This window comes from Lissotriton helveticus, chromosome 8 (assembly GCF_964261635.1).
Source record: "Lissotriton helveticus chromosome 8, aLisHel1.1, whole genome shotgun sequence".
Taxonomy (NCBI): Eukaryota; Metazoa; Chordata; class Amphibia; order Caudata; family Salamandridae; genus Lissotriton; species Lissotriton helveticus.
Genome location: NC_136069.1, coordinates 1,067,727,264 through 1,067,750,225, shown reverse-complemented (window position 1 = coordinate 1,067,750,225; position 22,962 = coordinate 1,067,727,264). Strand labels below are relative to the sequence as shown.

The 22,962-nt window shown below is 46.7% G+C and overlaps 1 protein-coding gene across 2 annotated transcripts in view; it reads right to left on the bottom strand.

Moving 5' to 3' along the window:
• The window catches only part of UGGT2 (UDP-glucose glycoprotein glucosyltransferase 2), a 1,586,510-nt gene that overhangs the window by 849,650 nt on the left and 713,898 nt on the right, over positions 1-22,962 (bottom strand). Inside the window, exon 16 of one of the 2 annotated variants that reach the window (XM_078657956.1) lies at positions 10,380-10,511. The exons of the other annotated variant lie outside the window; for it this stretch is intronic. Within the exon in view, the coding sequence (XP_078514082.1) occupies positions 10,380-10,511 (132 nt within the window). The remainder of the gene's footprint in view (positions 1-10,379; positions 10,512-22,962) is intronic. 2 annotated transcript variants of the gene reach the window in all.

Sequence of the window (22,962 nt, the reverse complement as noted above, 5' to 3'; positions counted from 1 at the left end):
AAGCGAGCACAACGAGGAACAGGGCGGTGGGGGGCAGAAAAGCGAGCACAAGAGGAACAGGGGGGTGGGGGGTCAGAAAAGCGAGCACGAGGAACAGGGGGGGGGGGCATACCTTTGGGAGAAGAAAACTCTCTCAGACGCTTGCACTCCCTCAAACTGCTGAGGATGGGCGATCTCCCCCCGAATGGAGAATTAATTTCACCTTCCCAATTTGTAGTGGGGAAGGGACACATACCACTAGTGATATTCTGCCATTACAGATTGTGTTTGGCATGGAAGGCAGTTTAGCCTACATTCCCAGGTGAACCTCCACAATCTAAAACCATAGCATTACCTTTCGAAATTGCATCCACTAAACGCCTCGTGCCAAGGCTTTATTCCTGATTCTTGCTGCTACTGGTGTCTCACCTTAGGCTGGCTTCTGGTGGAAAGAGTTTGATACGTTTAAAAAAATGGCGGAACACTGTTCCATTGGACCCCGGAATTGGCCTTCTGGGACTGTTCCGTCATGTTCCTGCTGTAGTGCGGAGAATCACAGCCCTGGCCATTTTACTGGCTACGAGTCGGACGGCAGGTCACTGGGGGCGCTGTTGCTTCCCCACTCCGAGAATACATTGCTGAAATATGTGGTTTACCATCAGGAAAATTTCAAAATGTACGCTAAAACACCGCCCTCCGATTCACCTCCACTTGTCTCTCTGTAGAGTATCAGCATATGCAGTTGGATGGGTGCATTAGTTTTAATAATGCTGTCCTGCAGTGCTCCTAACCACTTTGGTATCAGTGACTCCTCGTGAATGCAGTCTTTATACTCGTGTCCTTAATGCTGAATTCAATGAGTGAGGGAATACTTCATTTATTAGACTGCTGGCCAAACATCACAAGGCAACAGAGCGTCTTACAGAAGATGGAGGCAAACACGGTCAACACCAAAGCTAAATGAGGATATGCACCACCCGAAAATAAACAAACGGATCACTCTCAATGCAAATAAAACTATTGCTGCTTGCACGGATACTTGCGCTTGCAGCAAAGATTCACATCTATTCAAAGTATCTAGGCAAATGTATAGGCTTACCACTTGTTCCCTCCACTTTTAGACGAAAACCTGCTTTCCAAGTAGGGCTTGCCACTACTTTCTCACAGTTGTTGCACTGCGATTGAGAGGTGGGTGTCCACCACAATGGCACTATTTAAAAAAACCTCGGAAAAAGAAAATGTTTGATCAAAACACTTCCGACTGCAGGGTCCTCAAGTTGCACACAGTTTTCCGCACCATGTGCATCATCTCACTGAGCCACAACATCAACATTACAAGTTACAACCTTGTTGTTTTGTGTTCAATCCACGGTGAAAAGGAAGGCTGGAAGTGTGGAAAGCTGCTAAATCTGAAAGGGGGCCAGGGAAAGGAAAGAAATAATAAATACTGTCTCAGCGCTGCCCCTGTAGGCCTGTGTGTTGAATGGCACATTTAAACATGGCAACTGAAACAAAGCACAACAAAAACAAAATGCATCATGTGAAACTAGAGGACGAATGCAGTCATCGCAAGTGAAACAAAAGAAAATCGCCCAAGGTTAAAAATACACTCGCCTCCTCTCACGAGGGAGGGGGAGGGGAAACTAGTCCGAAGCCAGGCGTGCTCGAGAAGCAATTAGCAGCCAAAAGGGAAGTGAAGGGAGGCGGACGGGGGCGCAGCGGATGAGGGCCCAGGAGAGACACTAAATCTGTCAGGGTAAATAAAGGTGCAGCCCTGCCAAACTCTGCTTCTGGAGCCTGGCACCGCAGCCGCCCTTGCCTGCCAGCAGCAGGGTACATAAATTAGGCACTGACTGCAGCACATGAGTCCATGCAAGATACTGCTCGTAACCTCCCATGGCAAGGCACACAATTGCTCAGAAAGAACAAGCGAGGGGGCGGCACGAAGGAACAGACAAACTACGAGGAGGGGGCGGAAAGCAGAGGGAACAGACACCCACCACTAGAAAAGGGGCGGGGCTTAAAAATGAGAGAGAAACGCCCCCGAATCTGCTAAAGACGGGGCTTGAACCGAGTGACGCCCCTCTCCTCCAATGGCTGGCCAGCATTTACGAGGTCACCCAATGGAGAAGAGGGGCGGGTTCCAAGCCCCACTGTAGAAACATCACATCTTCGGCTCCGCCCACTGCTTACAGCAGTGCGACGAGGCCTCGACCTAAAAATGGCCAAGTACACAGATCCAATTTGTTTGGGTAGAAAGCAGTAGATGACAGCCATACCTAAAGGGCCTGTGGGGCTGAAGTAACCGCCCCCAGGTATAGTCTAAAAGGTTAACAGATTAATAGAGCACCTGTTGATCATTCTGAATGGTGCTGCCATCAGAAAGGTCAACAATAAATCTAAAACTCCCTGCAGCACAATAAAAGGCTTAGGAGGAAACAAGTACAACATGCCTTTTAAGATTCACAGTACTAGATGCAACCTGAACTCGGAAGGGATTTCATGAAGACACAAAAAGGCGGATAGGCAACCAAATACCTTTTCATAGACTGCTACTTATTTCAGAGTGCGAGAAAAATAAAAAGCTCGGGATCACAAAAAGGCTGAGCTATACTAGGTTTAAGCCTGTGGACAAACACCAAGAAGTGAACTTAACTCAATGGCCTGCAGATACAATTTTGGTAGCAGGTTTCCAGGCATGTAAGATGTAATTTGCCAACTCTGGTTGCAGGCATTTGGGCTCTCATTGACACAGCTGAAGTTAATTGAAACAGTGCAGATTAAGCATCTGCATTTGTGGTTAGGATCCTATCATCCTGGTATGAAATTAGGTCTATTCTATGTGGGAAGGGAAGAGGAAGCTGAGTCCTCCCTTTACACAGATAGGTGTACCAAATACTCCTCAACCAATCTGAGGCAATAACATGAGTTATTGATCCTCTCTCAATGTCTGCAGGACCTTTAAAAGCAGAGGAACAGGAGCAAATGCATACAGCAGTCCCCGCAAACAGCGGAATCGAAAAGCATCCGTAGGGAACCACGTGGAGGGATGCCACACATTAAAAGGCACTTCCTCTTCAGAGCAGTGGCAGAGGTGTACGCATGGACATCTCGATGTAGAGAAGATCATATCCATCAATTCGGGATGAGGCTCCCATTTATAATATTCAATGAAAAGGTAATTTAAGGCATCTGCTTTCATTTTCAGAGCACCCACCAGATGAGTTGCCACTCAGAAAATGCCACATAACGGAACCCACTCCCACAAAAGCAATGCCTCACATTATAAGGTCCAAGAACCTATTGCACCATGTCAGTTGATATAGTTAAGGGTAGTATTTTGTCCAACAGGACCCAAACATCTCACCCTAAAATGGAGAGAAGAAAAGCCTTCAGGGCTAGAAGAACTATCTACAAGTCTAACACCTTGATGCACAGCTGTTGTTCCAATGGAGACCAAAGGCCTCAGTATCTTATCTCCCCAGATAAGCACAACATTCCAATAAAAAGGAGTCTGTAACAACCAGTACCTGCAACTGCGAATGACTGAAAAGACATTCCATTGTGAGGTCAGTGGGACACATCCACCCTTGGAGGTATAGATCACAGAACGGAAGCCCGCTATGTGAGCCAAGAGACTTTGCTGATGCTGGTGCCACTGTCTCCACATACACCACTAAAGTACTGTGTCATCTGCCAATTGACATGCAGCACTAACCCTATGCATGAGGCAATTACACCCAACAGAAGGAGGACCTGCAGAACCAAGATTGAATTTGGCTCGGAAATGCTGTAATCATATCAATTAGCCATTCTCTGAAGGTGAGAGAATGCTTTTATGCAGGCTGTGTACGGATCCATGCTGATAAAACTCAGTCTCTGAGCAAGGCCGAACTAGGGCTTCTGAAAATTTGTGGAGAAAGCCAAACAGTCAAAAAGAACCATGGTGGGCTATGAATTGTCTGTAACCAGCGCAGTGGACCCGGCCTTTACCAGCCAGTCACCCAATTACGAAATACATGGGCACCTAACCTCCTCAGGGAAGCTGCCATCACCACCAGCACTTTGCTGAAGCCTTGAGGAGCAGTTGCAGGACCAAATGGTTTTACCATGAATTAGCAGTGCTGGGATTCTGCTGTGAAGTGGAGGTAACCCCTGTAATCATGGAAGATCGGCACATGCAACTTTGTTTCCTGGAGAATCAGGGACATCACTCACTTCTGTGCATTCAGGGCTAGGAGGACCTCCCTCAATAACAGCATTGTGAACGTTTCCTGACGAACAAAGATATCCATGAGCCTCATGTTGAAAAAGGATCTAAACTCCAGATAATTCTTGCATAACAAGAAACAAAGAGTAAAATCCCATGCTGTTCTCCTTCAAGAAAACCACGCCTATATCTCCGATGTGTAGCCGGGTGAGAGTTCCAACTTCCAAGATTGAGGTATTCACTTCCTTTCAGGAGGATGTAGTCCGAGGGAGAAGACAGAAAAGGAAGGGCACAGTGCTAGCAGAAAAGCTACAGCATTCAACGATCTATCATGAAGGGCTTCCATTCAGTCAGAAAATGAGAGACCCTCCCCACATCTGGAATGGCTGTAGCAGTAGGTTGAGTCAAGTGGTTTTCAAGCAGCAGATGCAACAAAAGATGTGGGATAGTGGAGCTGTTGCTGCAGTCACTGTTGTCCCTTACTTCAATCTCTAGCTCGAAAGGAGTGGTAGTACTGTTGTGGGGTCTCATCCGCCTGTGAAGATTATCCTTACCAAGAGAGCTGGTTGTCTCTTCCTGGAAAAGCCCTGAAAGTGTCCTGCTTGTTGTTGGGATTGTTTGACCTGGGAGGATAGAGCTATTTTTCAACCCTTCCAGGAAAAAGTTGGCTTTTTCATCAGTCTTGGCATCGAAGGACGTGTACATAAAGGCTGCCTGGGCAACTTCTAAAAAGCCTATGGAACACATTCAGGCGAACCTGCAGAGAGCGACCACTGAAGCCATGGATTGGGTCATTGTGTCAGCTGAATACAGGTCTCACTTAAGAATTTGTTTGCAGGCATCCAAACTGTCATACGTTAGAATGATCAGAGAAATGGTTCCTCATGTGATCTGGAAAGCTTACCATAGCTATCCTTGGCAACTGCCATGAGGTATGGACGTACCACCCAAGGAAGCACATGACGGTGGCAATGCAGGTCTAAGGCACCTGAAGCGAAAATCTTTTGGCCCACAGAGTCAACTTGTTTGAATTCACAGTCCAAAAGGGCAGTGATAATTGTGCTGGGATTTAGCTTTGCAAATGATGCTTGAAGCACCAAGCTCTCAAGAAAAGTATGCACTGATAGCTATGTGGAATCGGATGGTGAAAGACCAGGGATGTGTCTATGAACTGCCGAGCCCAAAGGGCGTTTCTCCAAAGCAGTCAGTACTGGTTCCAGAAATGCCTTTTTAACAGCAAAAAAAGTCAACTGCAGAATCTCCATCACGATGTTGGACTGAGGCTCCACCATTGCTAAGGGTAATGCCACCTCAACTTTTTGCACTAATGCTAAGGATTTCTCTGGATGTATCAAGACCACAAGCATTTTGGAGGTCTAGGTAGAATCCACCATTTCTGTAACAAGGAGGGGTAGCTTGTCAGCTTTTGATTCATCCTGCTTTGTACACCAAAAAAAGGAGGTTAGTTATGCCAAGCGCATTAGATTCTAAGCTGAAAAGTTGTTCCATTTGTACAAATCTCTGGTAAAAGGCTCTGAAAGAGGTGGGTCCTTGATTAAAACATAGATCATATCCCTAGCCATTCAAATCATTTCTGCAGACTTTGAGGGCTGGGGCAGAGTGAAAAATTAATCTGAATGGCATCGGGGAGTAAGTCGAAATTGGCGTCAAGGGCACTGGGCCCGTGACATCATAGGCAATGGCTTTGATGGAAGCGCTTTAAAGGTCACAGCCTGCGGAGGCATGGAGTCAGGTGGCCTTGAGGTCCGAGACTCCAGAATCACTGAACTGAGGAATCTGAGGGAAAAAGTATCCATCAGAAACTGCCCTTATTGCTGATGGGCCTTGTAGCAATATCTAACAAGGCAGTGCCCCCATGATGTTTATGCGTAGATCAAAGACGCAAGTAACAATATCATGTAGTAATACATAAAGAATTGGATATAGTACTGATGCTAATTCTCTGAGGTGGGAAAATGAGCAGTTAAGTACATTGAAAATTTGCAAAGAAGACCATGCACTGGGGGTGTCCAACTGGGATAGCTTCTATCTTGCTTTAAAACTCAATTTTTTGACTGAATGGTTCTGGACAGAAGGTGGCCTTCATGGTAAATTGCTTGTAAGGCTTTATATAGGAAAAGACCTGTGGAGCCATCGTCTGACCCTGGCCCAATCTGATTCAAACTTATCGTTCAACAGTTCTCAAAAATGGTTAAAAGAAGCATGCCTTATGCAGAAGCAGTCCTCTCTTGGGACTAAATCCACTTCAAGAATTGCCATAGCCAAGAACATTCGACAAGGGATGGAGTATGGCTCCATGCATATGGGGATTAGCTCCTGTATATTTCATCGAAGTGCAACGATCCTATAATAGTCCTTGTACAGAATTTGTACAAGACAGTAGATGACTTAAAGGAGAAAAAGACACATGTGGTATATTCTCTGACTTCCCTGAGTTCAATGCTGTAACACATTTTATTGATGGAAGAACGTTAATACTGATGTTTTACAGAGTCTCAAGACACATCAGGAGGGTTTTACAGATGGTCAGAAAGAAATAAAAAAACTGACTAGGGCAAGGCATGTGTACAAGTAGCTACAGTCTTCAGTGACACTAGGTTTATGTTAACCTAATACTTCACCCTCCTCCATCACGTGTGCATGGCCCCATACATACACTGTGCGCAAGCTAAACAAAGATCACATGGGGACGTTCCTATATGCATACATGTCTCTTAAACTGTGAAGATCTTCTCATTAGTTATCTCTTCAATAGCTTCAAAGGTTAAAACTGAACAACTGGGGGAGGAGCCAAGCTCGCGATCGTAATGGTCGCTCTGTAGCTCGGCTCCGTCAGCCTTCCGGCCTGACTCGCATATCCTGCTGCATATCCTGCCCCGAGACGACACACTCGAGAAGAAACAGAAACGTAACGTGTTGCTCTTACTCACCGTCTGACCTGGAGGCTCCTGCGTGCTGCGGTTCCGAAGTTGTGCCCCCGGAGGGACCGGGGCCTCCGCGGTGATGAGACCAGGGCCTCGCCTATTGGACCCAGCCTGGCGTTGATGTAAACGTCGGCCCAGGCCGAGAGAGTGAGCCACTGGCGAGAGGCCATTATGCGAGCATCCCGGTGGTCCTGATCCGGGCTTGCCTTGGCGGCCGTGAGGCTGGTGCGGGGCGCGGTGCTCCGAGGACTGATCGTGTGAAGGGGTCCCCCCGCCTCTGCTCCGTCCATCCACCCTGGAGCCTCGCGCCCGGGCTCTGTTCGTCAGACACGCCAGCGATAGTACAGGCGGACCCCCGACTTTGGCGGCTCTCCTTTCTGCACCAAGGCTGCCATTAGTGGGACCTCCTTATTACCTGAGGGGGTCCGCATCTGTGGGACTGCTCCGAGAGTCGCGGAGGGTGGTGACGAGGCTGAATCTACAAAATGGCGGCCGACGAACTAGGCCGTGGATATCCTCAAGACGGCGGACTTGGGTTGCTGGACTGCACGGGGGCCTGGACATGTGTGCGTGAGCCTACAATTGGCGACGTTCTTGATGCATTGCGATCCTTGCAAGCGGCCTTGGCCCCCGGTGCCCCTGGGGGATCGGTGCGGTCCGCCGCCATCTTAGGTGGACGGTTTTTCATGGTCCCCTCTCGTCTCAGTGATGCCACTGCCTCGCCCCCCTCGGTTGCGACGAGGGTTACTACCGCTGTCCGTCGACAGGTCTGCAAGCAAGTGGCTTTGGAACCTCCTGCGCTTCAATGTTTGGAGTTTGGGGACTTGGATATCGTGCTGGGGCCCGATCCTACCCGAATGCCCGAGAAGCATGGTAGGCTGCCGCCTATCTTTGCCTTGATGAGGTCGTGTTTCTGTACTGCAGGGAAAACCCCGCTTTCCCGAACGGCGAGACTGAACTCCTGTCTTTTACTACCCTTGTTAACATTGTTGGGACACTTGAACTGCATACCCGGACTTTTGTTCTCTTGCCTATTGATTGACCTCCCTGGCCTAAGTTTTTATCGGAATTTTTTTCATTTGTGTGATTGCCCCGCACCGAGTTGGTCACTTCCCGCTGTCATGTGGTGGGTGGTAATTGTGGCTAAGAAAGGCCTGGGGTGAGATACATTGCTCCCGGTGGATTGCTGGTGTACAGATCCGTGGCGAAGTTGCCCGTATTCATAGTGCTGTGGGTGACCCCCTTGTATGTTTTATGACGCTCAAAATTGTGTCGTTTTCGTTTAAACGTATTACGATTGCATGGTTGGGCGGAGGGCTGAGGCCGGCCGTTTTGTCTCTGCTCCTTTACTCCTCCCTCCTACTTCTTTCTGTCTTCATGTCCTTCTTTTTGTCTCTTTATTCCTCTTCTCTCTCTTGTCTCTACTACATTTCGGGTTCTGATTTAGGGCGACAGGCACGCTGCTGGGGGGGTAGGCCGTAGCCTTCTGCAGGGGTGCTGGGTGGGATGGGTCTTATCTGCTGTTTGATTTTTAGTTCTATGGCCCTTTTGTGTCTCTTTATAGGAGCGCCGCGTCTGTCCTTGCCTCCCATGGTATGATTGGGGTGGGGTCTGTATTGTCGCTGCTCTCCTTCTTGTGGCTATGCTGCATTTCAATTGCGACTCCCATCCCCTCCTCGTTGCTAATATTCCTGCTCTTTTATGTGTTCCTTGCTACGGGGTGCTTGTATCGGCGCGGCATTCTTCTCTTTCAGTGTGCATTTTTCTTTTCTCCTCTTCCTTCCCCTCCCCTCCTCCCTTTTTCTTTCCCAAATGTTAGTATGACGGGTTAGTTCTAGGGATGTCAAAATTCCGGTTCCTTTGTTCTGTTTCCAATGTACTACTGGGTGGTGGATGTGCATAAGATGAGTCTAATTGAATATTGATTTGTGTTAACCGCATCTGTTTTCATACTGATGTATACTGTAGTGACACTCCTCCGCATTGCTGCCCTTTAGCTTTCTTGTAGCCACTGGTTTGCTTCGGGAACCCGGATTCATTTATGCTGTAACCGAGCCTGTTATACTCCTTATCGTAATATTATAAAATTTAACCTTCTTTGTTCCTGTTTGCTGGCCGTCCAGATCCTCCCCCCCCCTTTTTTTAGGCTGTATTGATTGCGCTCCATTATGATTGATTCTGTAAATTTTCCTTCTGGATTTCTTGACTGCTCTATCGTGTCGTGGCCGGCCGGACTGGTTGTAGGCCCAGATTTGTATATCCTTTCTGTACAAATAAAGGTTTTTAAAAAAAAAAAAACAAAAAAAAAACTGAACACTAGTGATTACATTAGTGAAACATCGTATTGGTAGAACCTGGATAAGTCCAAGACAGTCCTAAAAATCAGGACTGGTTGAGGAGGTAGATACATAAAGCAATTGAGGAGGGATGAAAAGTTGAAAGAGAACCTCCAAGAACGAAGGTTATGTTTGCAGGCACCATGGTAGCCACAAGACCGGTAGCCCCATTAACTAAATAGAACAAGGATGTGAGTATTTATGCTCTTCTATAGCAGAGGTCTTCAAACTGTGGGGCGGGTCGCTGGGGGTCCATGGCTGCAATCTCTGGGTGGTGCAAATGTATTTGCAAGTACTTGTAAATTAAGATGGCCTAGCAGTGCAACCTTCTTTGTATGAAGCGTTTCCAGGCTGCCTTCATTTACATGCAGAGTTTACAGAGCTTAAAAAACTGTAGGAACTGTAATCCTGAGTACCCTGTAGAAGGGGCAGAGAGAGATGAGTCAAAGATGTGGCCAAAAGAACAAAATATTCTGTAACCATTCCAGTATTTTTTTCAAACTCAAGTAATTACAAATACAATTTTGCACATACACCTTAAATAAAAAATAAACTCAAGTTAAAATGAAAATATGTATTTTCCCAAAAAAGTTCATAAAGTTATAGCCATTCGTTTGCGGTTATCTCAGCCTTTCATTATTCCAGCTCATACTTTCCTCTTTATACTATTTCTTATGTTAATCTGAGAAATTGAAGACCGAAAATAATTAGGTGCAGTAATTCAACACCAGTCACAAAGAGATTCCTGATTTTGCATGCGTTTTTATCACCTTAAGTCATTTAATCATCACACCTTTTGATTCACTCATGCTGTCTTTTTTAAAGATCAATTTCCTGAATTTTAAGACTGCTCGTCTGGTGCATTTGCAAGATATTTGCATAAATTATGTACAATGCCAATTGGCTCACCTTCATTTTTTCTCCATATTCAGAGTTAACACCCAGTATCTCCTGGGTGTTCGCGTTTGGAAAATCTTTTTTAAGCACAGTTTTTACATAATCCACGCTGAGAACTTCTACATCTGTCAGCTTGTTGTACATCTGTAACAATCATGAAAAAGTTAGAGTCCTTCATTTAACTGTATCCACAGCTTTTCTTTAGCATAGTTACAAAGGGACATCAAGAAGCAAGCCTGTGCCTACCTGACCTGCTCTTCTAATCAGAACTGCATGCGTAATATATATATATATATATGTTGATATATTTGTGGAACACAAAAAAGTTGTTTTTTACGGGGAAGGTGCACATTAGCAGAATCCCATTGTGGTGGCTGCAGCCGGCAGAGCTGCTCGATGCATCATATGAGGAGGTGCCGCGGACTGCTATCATTCCTTTTTTTTATGAAAATGAGGGTACTGCTGGGGATGCCAGTGTGGAATGGGATGTCTTTAACGTGATAGTTAGGGGCACTTGCATAGATATGACTCATGGCGTGGTTAGAGACCTTGAGCAGCGCACATTTAAGTTGGAAAATACTTTAATAACCTTGGAAATTTAAAAGGCCACTAATAGCACAACCCAGCTTGAGTTGACACAGGCCCCGCAAGACTACAATGAGACACTAGATAGACTGGGCCTACATCGCTACAGGGAATACATTGCTAGGAAACATGGCAAAAATGATAAAGCGGGGCAATCGTTGGCCAAATTATCTAAATCAGACAGAACACAATAGCCAATGTCTGCCTTCCACCTATCTCCTAACCTCATTGATTGTTTACACTCAGGTTGAAGTGAATGATGCTTTGTGTGCATATTATGCTTCCCTTTATAAGAAATGTAATGCTCACAGGGTGGTTGGCCAGGGGAGATATGTTCATAACGCTTGGTTGCTAAGACATTCACCAGACCAGACACTAACATTGGACTCGCCCATAAAAGTTGAGGAAGTAAAAGCTGCAAAGAAGGTTTGGCTACGGGAAGACTCGTGGGAGAGATGCCTTACAAGGAATCTATGTCAGTAATGGAGCCATACTTGCTCCATGCCTTCTGCAGGTTTGCCAGACAGCCAGGGAGGTGGAGAGATTATCCCAACTAGATCTAAGGTCTAGTTTATTTCGGTCCTGAAACCGGAAAAAGAGCCACTGGACATGGGTTCGTACAGCCCATTATCCATGTTAATTCTGTTCGATAAGATCCTGGCCACACTGTTAGCGAATAGACTATCCCCGTTGCTATCTGGACTCACATATTCAGAACAATCACTGAATTTAACAAGGTTACACTATTTGGTGAACAACCTCATGTTGGGATGCCATGACCCTGCGATCACTGCAATTGATGCGGAAAAGGCTTTCAACATTCTGAGCAAGTAGTGATGAAAGAGATGGGGAAAGGAGTGGGATCCAGGGCTTAGGTCCCTTTACTGTACACATGCCCCTTCACTACAGCATGATATGGTAGAGTTGCTCATATGTCTTCACTATACAGCATAGCCCACAACAGGGCTACCGTCTGTCACCCTTATTATTTGGTTTGGCAGTGGAGCCCCTGCTGACTATGCTTAGGAAAGGGGAACCACGTAGGGGAGTATCCCTGAAAGGGTGTATGTTTGTCTTATCATGTTATGCAGACAACCTATAATTTTATGTCCATATCCCTACTGCACATATTAGGGTGTTACATGAGCACTTGGAGAGAATTGGGGCCCACTCAGGTCTTCTAATCAAGAAAAATAAATCATGCCTATTCCCTCTAAAGGATCATGCTACTATTGGGATGCCTTTGAACTGATGGCTGAGGTCCTTCTGCTATCTAGGAATCAGAGATTCCTGCTCGGTACAGAACTACAGTAAATCTGAGTAGGATCTTAGTCATGGCTAGGAAATCAGCAGACCCTTTCCAAAATGGGCAGGTTAGCCCTATCTTAGATAGTTATCATACCTCAACTTTTACAATATTTTGCTTATGTCACTGTAGTAGTGCCTAGTGGGTTTCTTGGAAACTAAACAGTTTACTGCTCAAACTGATCTAGGGTGATCGGAGTAATAAACTAGAATTATGCAAATTACAATGTACGATCCAGAAGTGTGCTTTTGCCGGCCCTGACTGAGAAATATTGTTTGACGGCTCAGTCGCATTGGGTTGCGAAATGGTTGGGGTGTGAGCACCTAGCAGAGCGGTCTTATATTGGATAGCCTGAAGTTGGGGGTCAGTTATTACATGATGTGTTTCAGACTGGAAGTAAACTGCAACAGCGATCCCAGCTGCTGAGGGCTGTCAAGTGCTGTTGGAAGAAGTCCTGTGTTTGCTCTCATTCTGAACTGGCATAGGCCTGTGAGCTGCCATTATAAATGTGCACCGTAATGTATAAATGAGGCGATGCAGAAGAGAGTGACATTTGGTCCCATGCAGGTATTGATAAGATTAGTGTTTTATTTGATGACTATTAGGTGCTGTTTTTGAACAGCTGCGGCACACCACACAATTACCAATATTTCAGTTTCTGGCCCATGCAGCGCTGAGTCGACATATTATGCTTATCTGGCAGCAGCCTAACGCAGAGCTGCACACCCATGCCCCGCTACAACACCTATAAACACATACCAAGGCTAAAAACTCTATCTTGTATTATCCAGCAGTCCAAGATAGATAATACCCTCCACTGGCTAAATGGGAAGAAGAACTGGGGGGAAGTTGACTTCTAAACAAAGTGCAACAGCATAAGGGTACTCCTCGTTACGGTCACATAATACCAGGATTAAAATGATTCAATTTAAGATACTTTATAAATCAAAGAGGACTGAGAAGTTTTTGTATGGGTATGCACTCGGCTTCCCAATTTTAGTATTCAATAAACATAAAGAGAGGGGAGACCCAGTTTCTTAGGAAAGTGCATTTATTATAAGTATCCAAGACAGATGAGCGAAATACAGCAAAGTAAATAGGTGGTCGCTTCTCAATTTCTCAGACAGAAATCCTTCTTTAGAGTGGTGAAAAAATCTTCTTGCCCCAGTCCCCAGCAGTTTTGACTCTCAGCCCAACAGAGAGGATGAGAACGTTCCTGAGACTTGTCACGGAGTGAAAGAAGCTTGACTCACCAAGCTCTCCATGGAAGGGTGGTTGGACAAGAAGTGGAGGTGCCCTGGGGACGGTCAACAGTGCCTTGCTAGTAATCTATTTATTGGTGAAGCAGGATTCTCCCTTGCTGGCACTACTGTGTCTAGTAAGGTCTTATTGAAAGGGAGTAACGGTTTAGGGTTGGGGCACAAGGCCTAAGAACCTCAGCGAGCACATTTTGTGTCAGTTGGGAGCAGGGGTAACTTCAGAACCTCCACAGCCTTCCTCACCATAGAGTGGGAAGATTAAACCTGAAGAGGAGGAAGCCCCGAAGGAAACTCCATCTCTCTCTCAGGTCAGGTGATGTATCGAGGCCACTGGCCAAAGAGAATCCAGTAAAATCAACAGATGGGCCAGGAGGACGCTATTCCAACCCCTCTCCAGTTCCATAAGGTTCTAAGGGATCAGAATCCGATCAAAAAAATCTGGGATAGTGTGGCAATAGGAGAGAACAGTTTCCTGGAGATACCTATCTTCCTTTTGTAATCTTTGGGTTTCTCTGCTGGATCTGGGCTCTTGCATGTAGAGCACAGGCTCTGATCCTGTAGGAGGTAACAGTGGTGCCAGGTTGGCTCAAAACGTTTATGGACATGACACTGGAGGCTTCAGACATGGAGCCATTTTTGCCACTCTCCCCCCGCATACCTTTAGACTGCCATGGAGAGAGGGATTTGGCTGGAGCCGGAGGATGAAGGGGCAGCTCCGAAAGACTACAGAGTTGGCACAAAGGGCATGCACATGGGCATGATACCCGGCCTCAGAGGGCAGAGAGTTAAAGGCGTACCAGAGGGCACTGCTGGCCTTAATAAAATGCTGAACATGAAGGTAAGAAATACTAATGCATCAGACCAAGGGGCATTGAAGTCAGGATAAGGTGGCATAGGCGCCACTGAAAAGATGCGACAGAGGAGGATCTGATTATGCAGAAGCATGGACTTAATTATGTGGCAGAAAACCAAAATATGTGGCATAATGCACATTTTTTGTTAAAGCATTATTGCATTAATTGTCTTTCTTACAAGTTAACACTGTCTGGGCAAATATTCTACCTCATTAGTAACAGTTTAACACTCAACTGCAGTAATAGGTAATAGAATAAGTTATCAGTCGACTTTTGCAAACAGCCTTCCAATGTGCGGCACCACATTTTGCCGCATTTTGAATAACTTGAATCCATTTGAGGTAGACAACAAAAATGGTAACATCTGCAAATTATGCAGCAGATGATGGATTACGTGAACAATGCAGAACATTCATAATTATGCGGAAAACGCCCCAGCCACAGAGTCACATGATTCCAGTGGCCCTGACAATCATGGTGACGTTGAGCAGACCCAGATGTGACGTCCACCTCTTTTGTAATCACAGGCCAGTGCCATGAAAAGTTTTGCCTCTGTCTCCTTCATTGACTTGGGGAGCATACTGAAGCAAGACTCCCATGACTTAGAACATGGCACAGATCAGGGTTGGATATCTGCCCCTTGCAGTCACTAAAGGTCTTAAAGCCTAAACACTTTCGGAGAGACAATCTAGAACGGCAATTTTTGTATTTTTTGAGAATTTGGAGTGCTTATGTGCAAAAACTCTCTGAGAGAGTGAGCTCCAGATCCATGGCAAAAGCATGGAAGAAAGGTAACTAAGGTTTTTGCACAGGGTAGGCGAGAATGTGGTTTTGGTGGCAAAATCATAGGTCCGAAAAAATCTTTTGTGGGACACAAAAGGTGCCTTCTTGGATTGTTGTGGCTGGAAGGAGATAACTGCATTTAAAAAACGATGGATTTAGGCCCAGATCCTTGTACTGGGGTGAATGTATGACATTGTTCTACATTCTGTCCATCAACTGTGTTTTTTGCGATAACTGCATTTACACAATACATAGATTTCAGCAAGTTTTGATGTTTTATTAAGTCCCTAACATCCAATGCCCTACTACATAACACTAATCAAGTGATGGTATATCGATAGATGGATAACGTCATCCATATATAATAGCTCTCAGCTTCCTTTAGTAAATGATAATCCAAACAACAGTAATGCAAATTTCTTAGACAATCAGACTGGGATAACTGTAATAAAAGTGGGAGAAGCCCTTCGAATAACCCATGATTTAGGTTCCCCTGGTACAAGTGGAGTACCAATCAACCTTTTTAGACAGGATCCACTGTTTTGGCTGAAGCTGTTCACACAATTCTTTTGAACTCAATAATTTTACATGGAAACAATTGATTTTATCCAGATTTTCAAAAAAGGTAATCCTAACAATCCTAAAGATTCTATGTTCATTGACCTGTTGGATAGTGACTACAATCTTTAAAAAATACTACCAGCACATAGAGAACATTATGTGGAAGAGAGCAACCAGTGATGTCCAACAAACAGGCTTCCAGATAGGGATTGTATAAGAAAGTGGGTTATTGGTTGAGGGGGGGGCGGGGGTGGAAGCCCCACTCAGGCAACAACCACAATCCTTGGCAGGTTGATCCACAAACAGTCACTAAATTAACTTTGTGCTTAACTCTTCTGTAGCTTGGCACAAAGCAGTCAAGCTGAAATTAGAGGCAAAGTGTAAAGTATTTATGCAGTACACAAACAGAAATAAAGCACCTAATGAAAAATCCAGAACCAGTTTTAGAAAAACAGAGTACATTTTAAAACATAAATTTATACCTGACAAAATTCTAATCAGTAGAGCCAAAGATATTCAATTTTGAAGCCTGAAGTTGATATAGCGACTAAAAGCACAAAGTGCAGGGGTGTGGACAACCGTCAAGTAAGATGGGCACTTTCTGACGTGGCTCCTGTCACCGCCAATTAAACCCAAAACCATCTGCTAATTTATCTGTCAGCTGTGACAGAAAAACTGCAGTTCAATATCTGCTCATTGTAACAATGCAGAAAATTAACTTATTGAGACTCTGAACTGAGTCTGCACTGAATGGAGAGGTGGGGCCTTTGAACTGAGACGAAGCCACGATATTGAGGTACCCGCACAGCACCAGAGACGAGCATGCCTAGAGAGGAAAGCTGCACATGGAGCCGAGTGACTTCTGGAGATCGCCCTCGCATTGACGCTGGCAGCGCTGGAGACGGAGGCAGCCGAGTGAAGGATGGCATCATGAGTGAGCCTCCCTGGTTGTAGATGCGGACAAACCAAAAAATCAAAAGGAGGGAGTAGAGAGATATAGGCGTAGAATCATCCTCCTATATAACTACAATTAAACAAAGAGATTCTACCAATATTAAATATATCCTTCCTTGTGTAAAGAAATTCTAATGAAAGTGGTGGATAGGTAGTGTTTGACCCAAAGAGTTGTCATGGGAAACACTATATGTTTTTAAAATACCCCTCACACACTAAGAATCCCTTAGTGTCATGCTTCATCATGGGGGTCTTCCCGTCCCTCTACGGGGCGGGCGGGCTACAACCTACAGAGATGTGGGAGCACTTAATACAGTGAAAAAGGCTATGCGTAGTGCAAGAGTTAGAGTGATAGGGTCAAAGGAGATTAGTGCTGCAATAATTAACAGTTGCCTGGCTAGTGGAAAAAATAAACTTTATTCACTTCCCTAGGTGTTAACATTAAAAAACTGGGGAAACTTAGGTGGTCTACTGTTATGAGTAGCCTCCTACTTGGTCAACATGTTTCAAAAGCCAATCCCCTTGGCTTTCTCTTCAGGACCGTGCGTGATCCCTATGTCACTCTCATATCATTTATATGTAATATGTACCTAATATGGTTTTACCATCAGAACATGCTCAATTTGGCATATAAAAAAACCTGAGCTACAGAGAAGGGCCCTTCGGGGCAACGTGCCTCCCAACCCACGCCGGCCTGAGGTGACTGGCTGACCTCGTACTACAGCTTGTGGTGGCCCAAGGCCATGGGGGTCCCTGGAGGCAGCTGGGCATGGAGCACTTGGCTGAGTATTAGAGAGACACGTACAACCTATTCATCATCGCGCTGCGCTGTAGACACCAAATTGCTACGTGAACATGGTACTTGTCGCCCCACATCTCCTACTACAATGTACCATGCACATTGTCGATGACTGAGCCCTTAATTGAGGCTGACTTGGTTCCTGGCAAGACTCTTTGGCGCAGTGAAGTCGCTCTGCAAACCTCTCCAGATCCACAATAAGGAGCAACTGGTGAGTGACTGAGCACACATCCTCCAAGCCACCTATACCATGGCAATCACAGCTTGGCTGCACTACTGTCAGAAAGACGCTTCTGATCAGACGAAATAAAGACACACCTACGCTCTTATAGCCCAGACACACCCGGGAGGATGTGGGGGCTTGCTGAGGGTAAACCGACATGTCGCAGGGAGGCCACTCATTGCCCCTGCCAGAAGGCAGCGAACACCAAAGCACACCCATCCCCTTGCCCCATTACCCTCGTGCAGGATTGAAGCCTCCCAGCTGGGAAACTCAGAACGGACCTCGTAAAATGACTGGCAGTAGGGGAGCCCACAGCGCCCACTAGATCAGATTGGACAAATATACACTGCCCAAAGACTCCATAACAGCACCTATGGCAAATAAACCGCCAACTTTAGTCGCACAGGCCTTCCCTTGGGAAAGGAACACCCACGCTTGTTGATATAATGGCGGCGATTTAAGGAGTTTATAGCATCTTTGAAAGAAAAATAAACTCTGTTTAAACGGAAGTTACACTGATGAGGGCCGATCTTCCCAATATGGGTGCCCGAGTTAAGGAGGCAAAATGATTTGATTACCACTCTCAAAACAGAAGCGAAGACATTGAAGAGCCAGGTCAAAGATCTCCAAGCGAATACTACGGCTCTGGAGGCTAGACTGAAAGATTTCGATGGGTGCTCAAGACGGAACTAAGTTCGTAGAATAGGGGTCTCTGGAAGTGCAGAGGGGCCTGCTGTTGATCTCTTTGTATGAGACCTCATTCTGAAACAATTGCAGCCCCGTGGTCTCTCAAACTAATTCTCTGTCGAACGAGCCCATCTTGTCCCTAGCACCCCACCGAAGCCGGGTGCACCTCCATGTCCAATAATAGCATGTATCTTTAATTATTGGGACCGTGATGTCATACTGCAAACAGCCATTAGTACACCATCAGTCAAGTTAAAAAATGTCAACATCACCTTTTTTACAGTTTTCACATTGCGTGTCCAAAAAATATAATGCAGTTTTCTTGAAGTCAAATGAGCCTTAAGGGAATGTGAAATAAAATACTCCATGATTTTCTCAGCGAAGATGCCTTAAGTAGCAGATGGAAAAACCTGGTACTGCTGAAGTCAGTACTTTCCACGACTTTCCAAACCAGAAGTGTGGAGCCATGAACTCCCTGTCTGTGGTGTGCCAAAAACAACTTGGGCCCTGAAAGGGAACAGCCCTGACACTAACCCCATCAGCAGTGCAGGGACAATAGGCGAGTAAGTAAGGAATCTGCAGCTAGATTATGTCTCTACCAGATAAGGCGTTATTGAAGGTAAGTAACTTGTCCATCTGATAGAGACATCTAGCTGTAAATTCCTTACCTTTGAACAGACACCCAAGCAATACCATCCCCGGAGGAGGGACTGCGGAAAGGTTTCAGACCAAGTACTCTTGCAGGACAGACCAGCAAAATAGACCCTCCCAGCGGACCCGAGAATCCAGGCAGTAGTGTCTGGCAAGCTTGTGCTGAGATGCCCATGTGGCCACTTGGCAGATGGAACAGCACGCTGGAAAGCCGTGGTGGCTGTTTTCGCCCTGGTAAAATGTTCTTTAAGACCTTCAGGAGGTTGTTTCTTTGCCAAGGCGTAGCATATTTTTATGCAGAGAATGACCCAGTATGAAATGGTCCTCTTCTAAACTGCTTGCCCCTTCTTTGCTCCCACGTACCCTATTAAGAGTTGGTTGTCCACCCAGAACTCTTTTGTATTATCAAGGTAGAATGAGAATGCCCTTTTTAAATACAGACAGTGGAGATGCTCTTCTTCCTTGGAAGGAAGCAGAGGCACATAGAATGTGGGCAGACTAACAGATTGGGCCAGATGGGAAGGAGTTAGTACCTTTGGCAGAAAAGATGCCCTAGTGCAGAGCACTACCTTGGCCGGAAAGTCAGTCAGGTAAGAAGGCTGAGATGACAGTGCCTGCAATTCGATCACCCTCCTGGAAGAAATTATTGCCACTAAAAAGGCTGTTTTAATAGTGAGCGGCCGGAGGGGACAATTGTGCAGAGGTTCAAATAGTGCACACATTCAAAAATTAAGGTCCCATCAGGGTATAATTTAAGGCGAAAGAGGGGAACATATGGTTAAACCTCTTCCAAAATCTCTGTATAGGTAGTTAGTGGAAAAGAAATGGCTGATCAGGAATCTGAAGAAAAGCAGACAGGGCTGAAAGGTAGCCCAACAAAGTGCCCAGAGCAGAGCCCTGCTGGGTCGAGAAGAGAATAAGAGAAGGACATCTGAAAGTGAAGCAGACAAAGAGTCACTAGACCATTCTGTACAGTATTTACAAAATGTTTGCCATCGGTAGGCGTATATCGACTTTGTGGGGTAAAGCCTGGCTGCCAGAATAACCTAACATACTTTGTCAGGAAGGTCAAAAGCTGTCAACTGTCGCCACTCAATCTCCACACAAGGAGGCGGAGATTGGAGGACCCACCCCTGCTGCTGCAACAGAAGAGGCAGCTTGACCGGAAAATCAATGCTCACCTGCAGAAGCTCGGGACACCAGACTCTCCGTGCCATTCCGAAGCCACAAGGATGATCTGGGCCCGGTCGCTCCTGATCTTCTTAAGCACTCAGGGCAAGAGTGGTATAGGCGGAAAGGCATATAGGAGGCCTGTGCCCCACTCATGATGAAAAACGTCGCAGAGTGAGAGCCGCCTTGACAACTCCAACACACAAAACTGCTGACTTTGCGCATTCTCTTCAGAGGCGAACAGATCACTTCAAGGCTCTCACCAATGTTGAAAGTGACCTTGCACCACCTCCAGATGGAGATGCCACTTGTGATCCACAAGGCATCAATGGCTGAGTTTGTCCTCTCTGGCGTTCAGAGAACCGTCCAGATGTTGAACCATCAGGGAAATGCTCTGCTGTTCAAGCCAAGTCCAGGGCCTCTTGATGAAGGGTCCATAACCCCACTCCACCCCTTTTGTTGCAGTACCACATGGCGGTAGTGTTGTCCATGAACACTTGCACTAACCTTCCTTTGAGGTACAGCAAAAATGCTTTCAGTGGCTTCCACCTCTCTAAAGTGGCCGCCCCATCCCAGAAGGGACGCATTCGCCACAAGGTGAGATCTGGGTGGGGAGGGAAAGGGGTCGGCCTCTGACCCAATTGTGGTTTGTCAACAACCACCGCAGGTTGTTCACAGTGTCCTCAGATATTTGAACCAGGTCGGTGAGATTTCCCAGATGCTGCGCTCATTGGAACTTAAGGTCCCACTGCAGAGCCCGCATGTGCCATCTGGCATGGTCCACTAGAAGGATGCAGGAGGCCATGAGAGCCAACATCCTTAGAGCCATTCTCACCGAAAACCAGGATAGAGGCTGCAACATCGGTATCATAGCCTGGATATACTGGACTCGCCATTCGGGAGGATAGGCCTGAAACTGCACCATGTCCAGAAACGCTCCGATGAAAGGGGAGTCAGGTGCGACTTCGGCACATTGATAGTGAACCCCAGCGAAGGCAGGATATTTGCGTAGTCTAGAGGTGGGAGAAGACTACTTTGGATGAGCCTGCCTTCAGCAACCAGTCGCTGATGTAGGGGAAGACTCGAACCCCTGATCTCCACAGATCGACTGCGACCACCACCATCACCTTGGTGGACACCCAAGGGGCACTGGTGAGGCTGAAGGGGAGCACTGCAAACTGAAAGTGCTCGGCTCGTGGCCCACCGTAAAACGCAGGTAGCGATGATGAGCAGGAAGGACGGGGGTGGAAATAGGCGTCCTGCAAGTCCAACGTTACCATCCAGTCTTCCAGGTCCAGAGCAGACAGGACCAGAGCAAGGGTGAGCATCTTGAACTTCACCTTTTTGAGGAAGCAGTTGAGGGCCCTGAGGTCTAGGATAGGAAGAAGGCCTACATCCTTCTTCAGAACCAGAAAATAGCGGGAGAAGCAACCACAGCCTACCTCTAGCCCGGTAACCCTCTCTATGGCTCCCTTGGCCAAGAGAGTCTTGAATACCTCGCGGAGTAAGGCAAGGTGATCCTCCGTCAGCCGATCGTAAGTTGCAGGCATGGAGGGGGGGGAGTAGTCTCAAAGGGGAGGGAGTAGCCCAGTGGTGGAGGTGATGGCATATCCAGCCACCAACTGGGCATCCATGATTCAGAAAGATCGGACAAGGAGGGTTTTGCGGAGTAGGAGGGGCTGTGGCTTAACCTGACTTCTGGTCACTCAACCCACGGGATCAGGGTGTACCGCGGCCCCGCAGAGGTTGCTGGACTGGCGGGGTCCTCTGACTAGAATAGGATTGGCGCAGTTGGAAGCCCCTTCTGTAGCCACAAAAGAGACGAATAGCAGATACAGGCTGGGATGATGTGGAGAGTGCCTAAGGAATTGACTGTAGCCCGCGAGTCTATATCAAGCGCTGCGTCTGGTTTGTCTCCAAAGAGATTGGAGCCATCAACGGCATGTCCATAAGATTAGCTTGGACATCCTCAACCAGGGATGGCGCCTAATGGCCACCGTTGAGGAAATCGATCTGCTTAGCGAGTCTGTTGTTTCTAAGCCACATTGTATGCCAAACTTAGCCGCATCCCACCTGTCTTTCATGGCTTGGGAGAGGAGAGCTCGGTCCTCCTCCGAGATTCTGGGCAGCACTTGCACAATACCATCCCATAGAGAATGGGAGTAACGGCCCAAGAGACATGCAGCGTTTCCGACCGCAATTCTAAGCTGTTGGAAGAAAAGATTTTCTTACCAAAGCTGTCCTGCCTTTTGGATTCCCTGTCCAGGGATGTGGAAGGGAACATGCCATGGGGAGTGGAGGCTTGGACCACCAAGCTCTTTGGGGTGGGGTGGGTAGAGAGGAAAGCTGGGTTGCCCACTGCAAGGCGGTGGCGGTGGGCAATGGTTTTATTCACAGGAGCCCCTGTGCTGGGCTTGGACCAGGTGCCCAGTAGAACATCTGTTAATGCCTTGTTGAAAAGAAGCAAGGGATCGGAGGAGGAGACACAAGGCTGTAAGACCTCTGTCAAGAAGTTAGTCTAGACTGCCACCCTAGGAAGCTACAAGTCCAAGACCTCCACAGCCGTACGCACCACCACTTAGAATGAAGTTCTCGACTCCGTAGTCAGGTTAGGGGGAGACAGCATGCCAGAATTTGAGGAGGTGTCCAGGCCGCTGGCATCACCCAGGCCATCATACCAGTCCAGGTCTTGGTTGGGCAGTGGGATTTCTAAGGGATGCTGCTGCCCCTCCCAATCTTCATCTTCAATGTCTATCCCTTCAG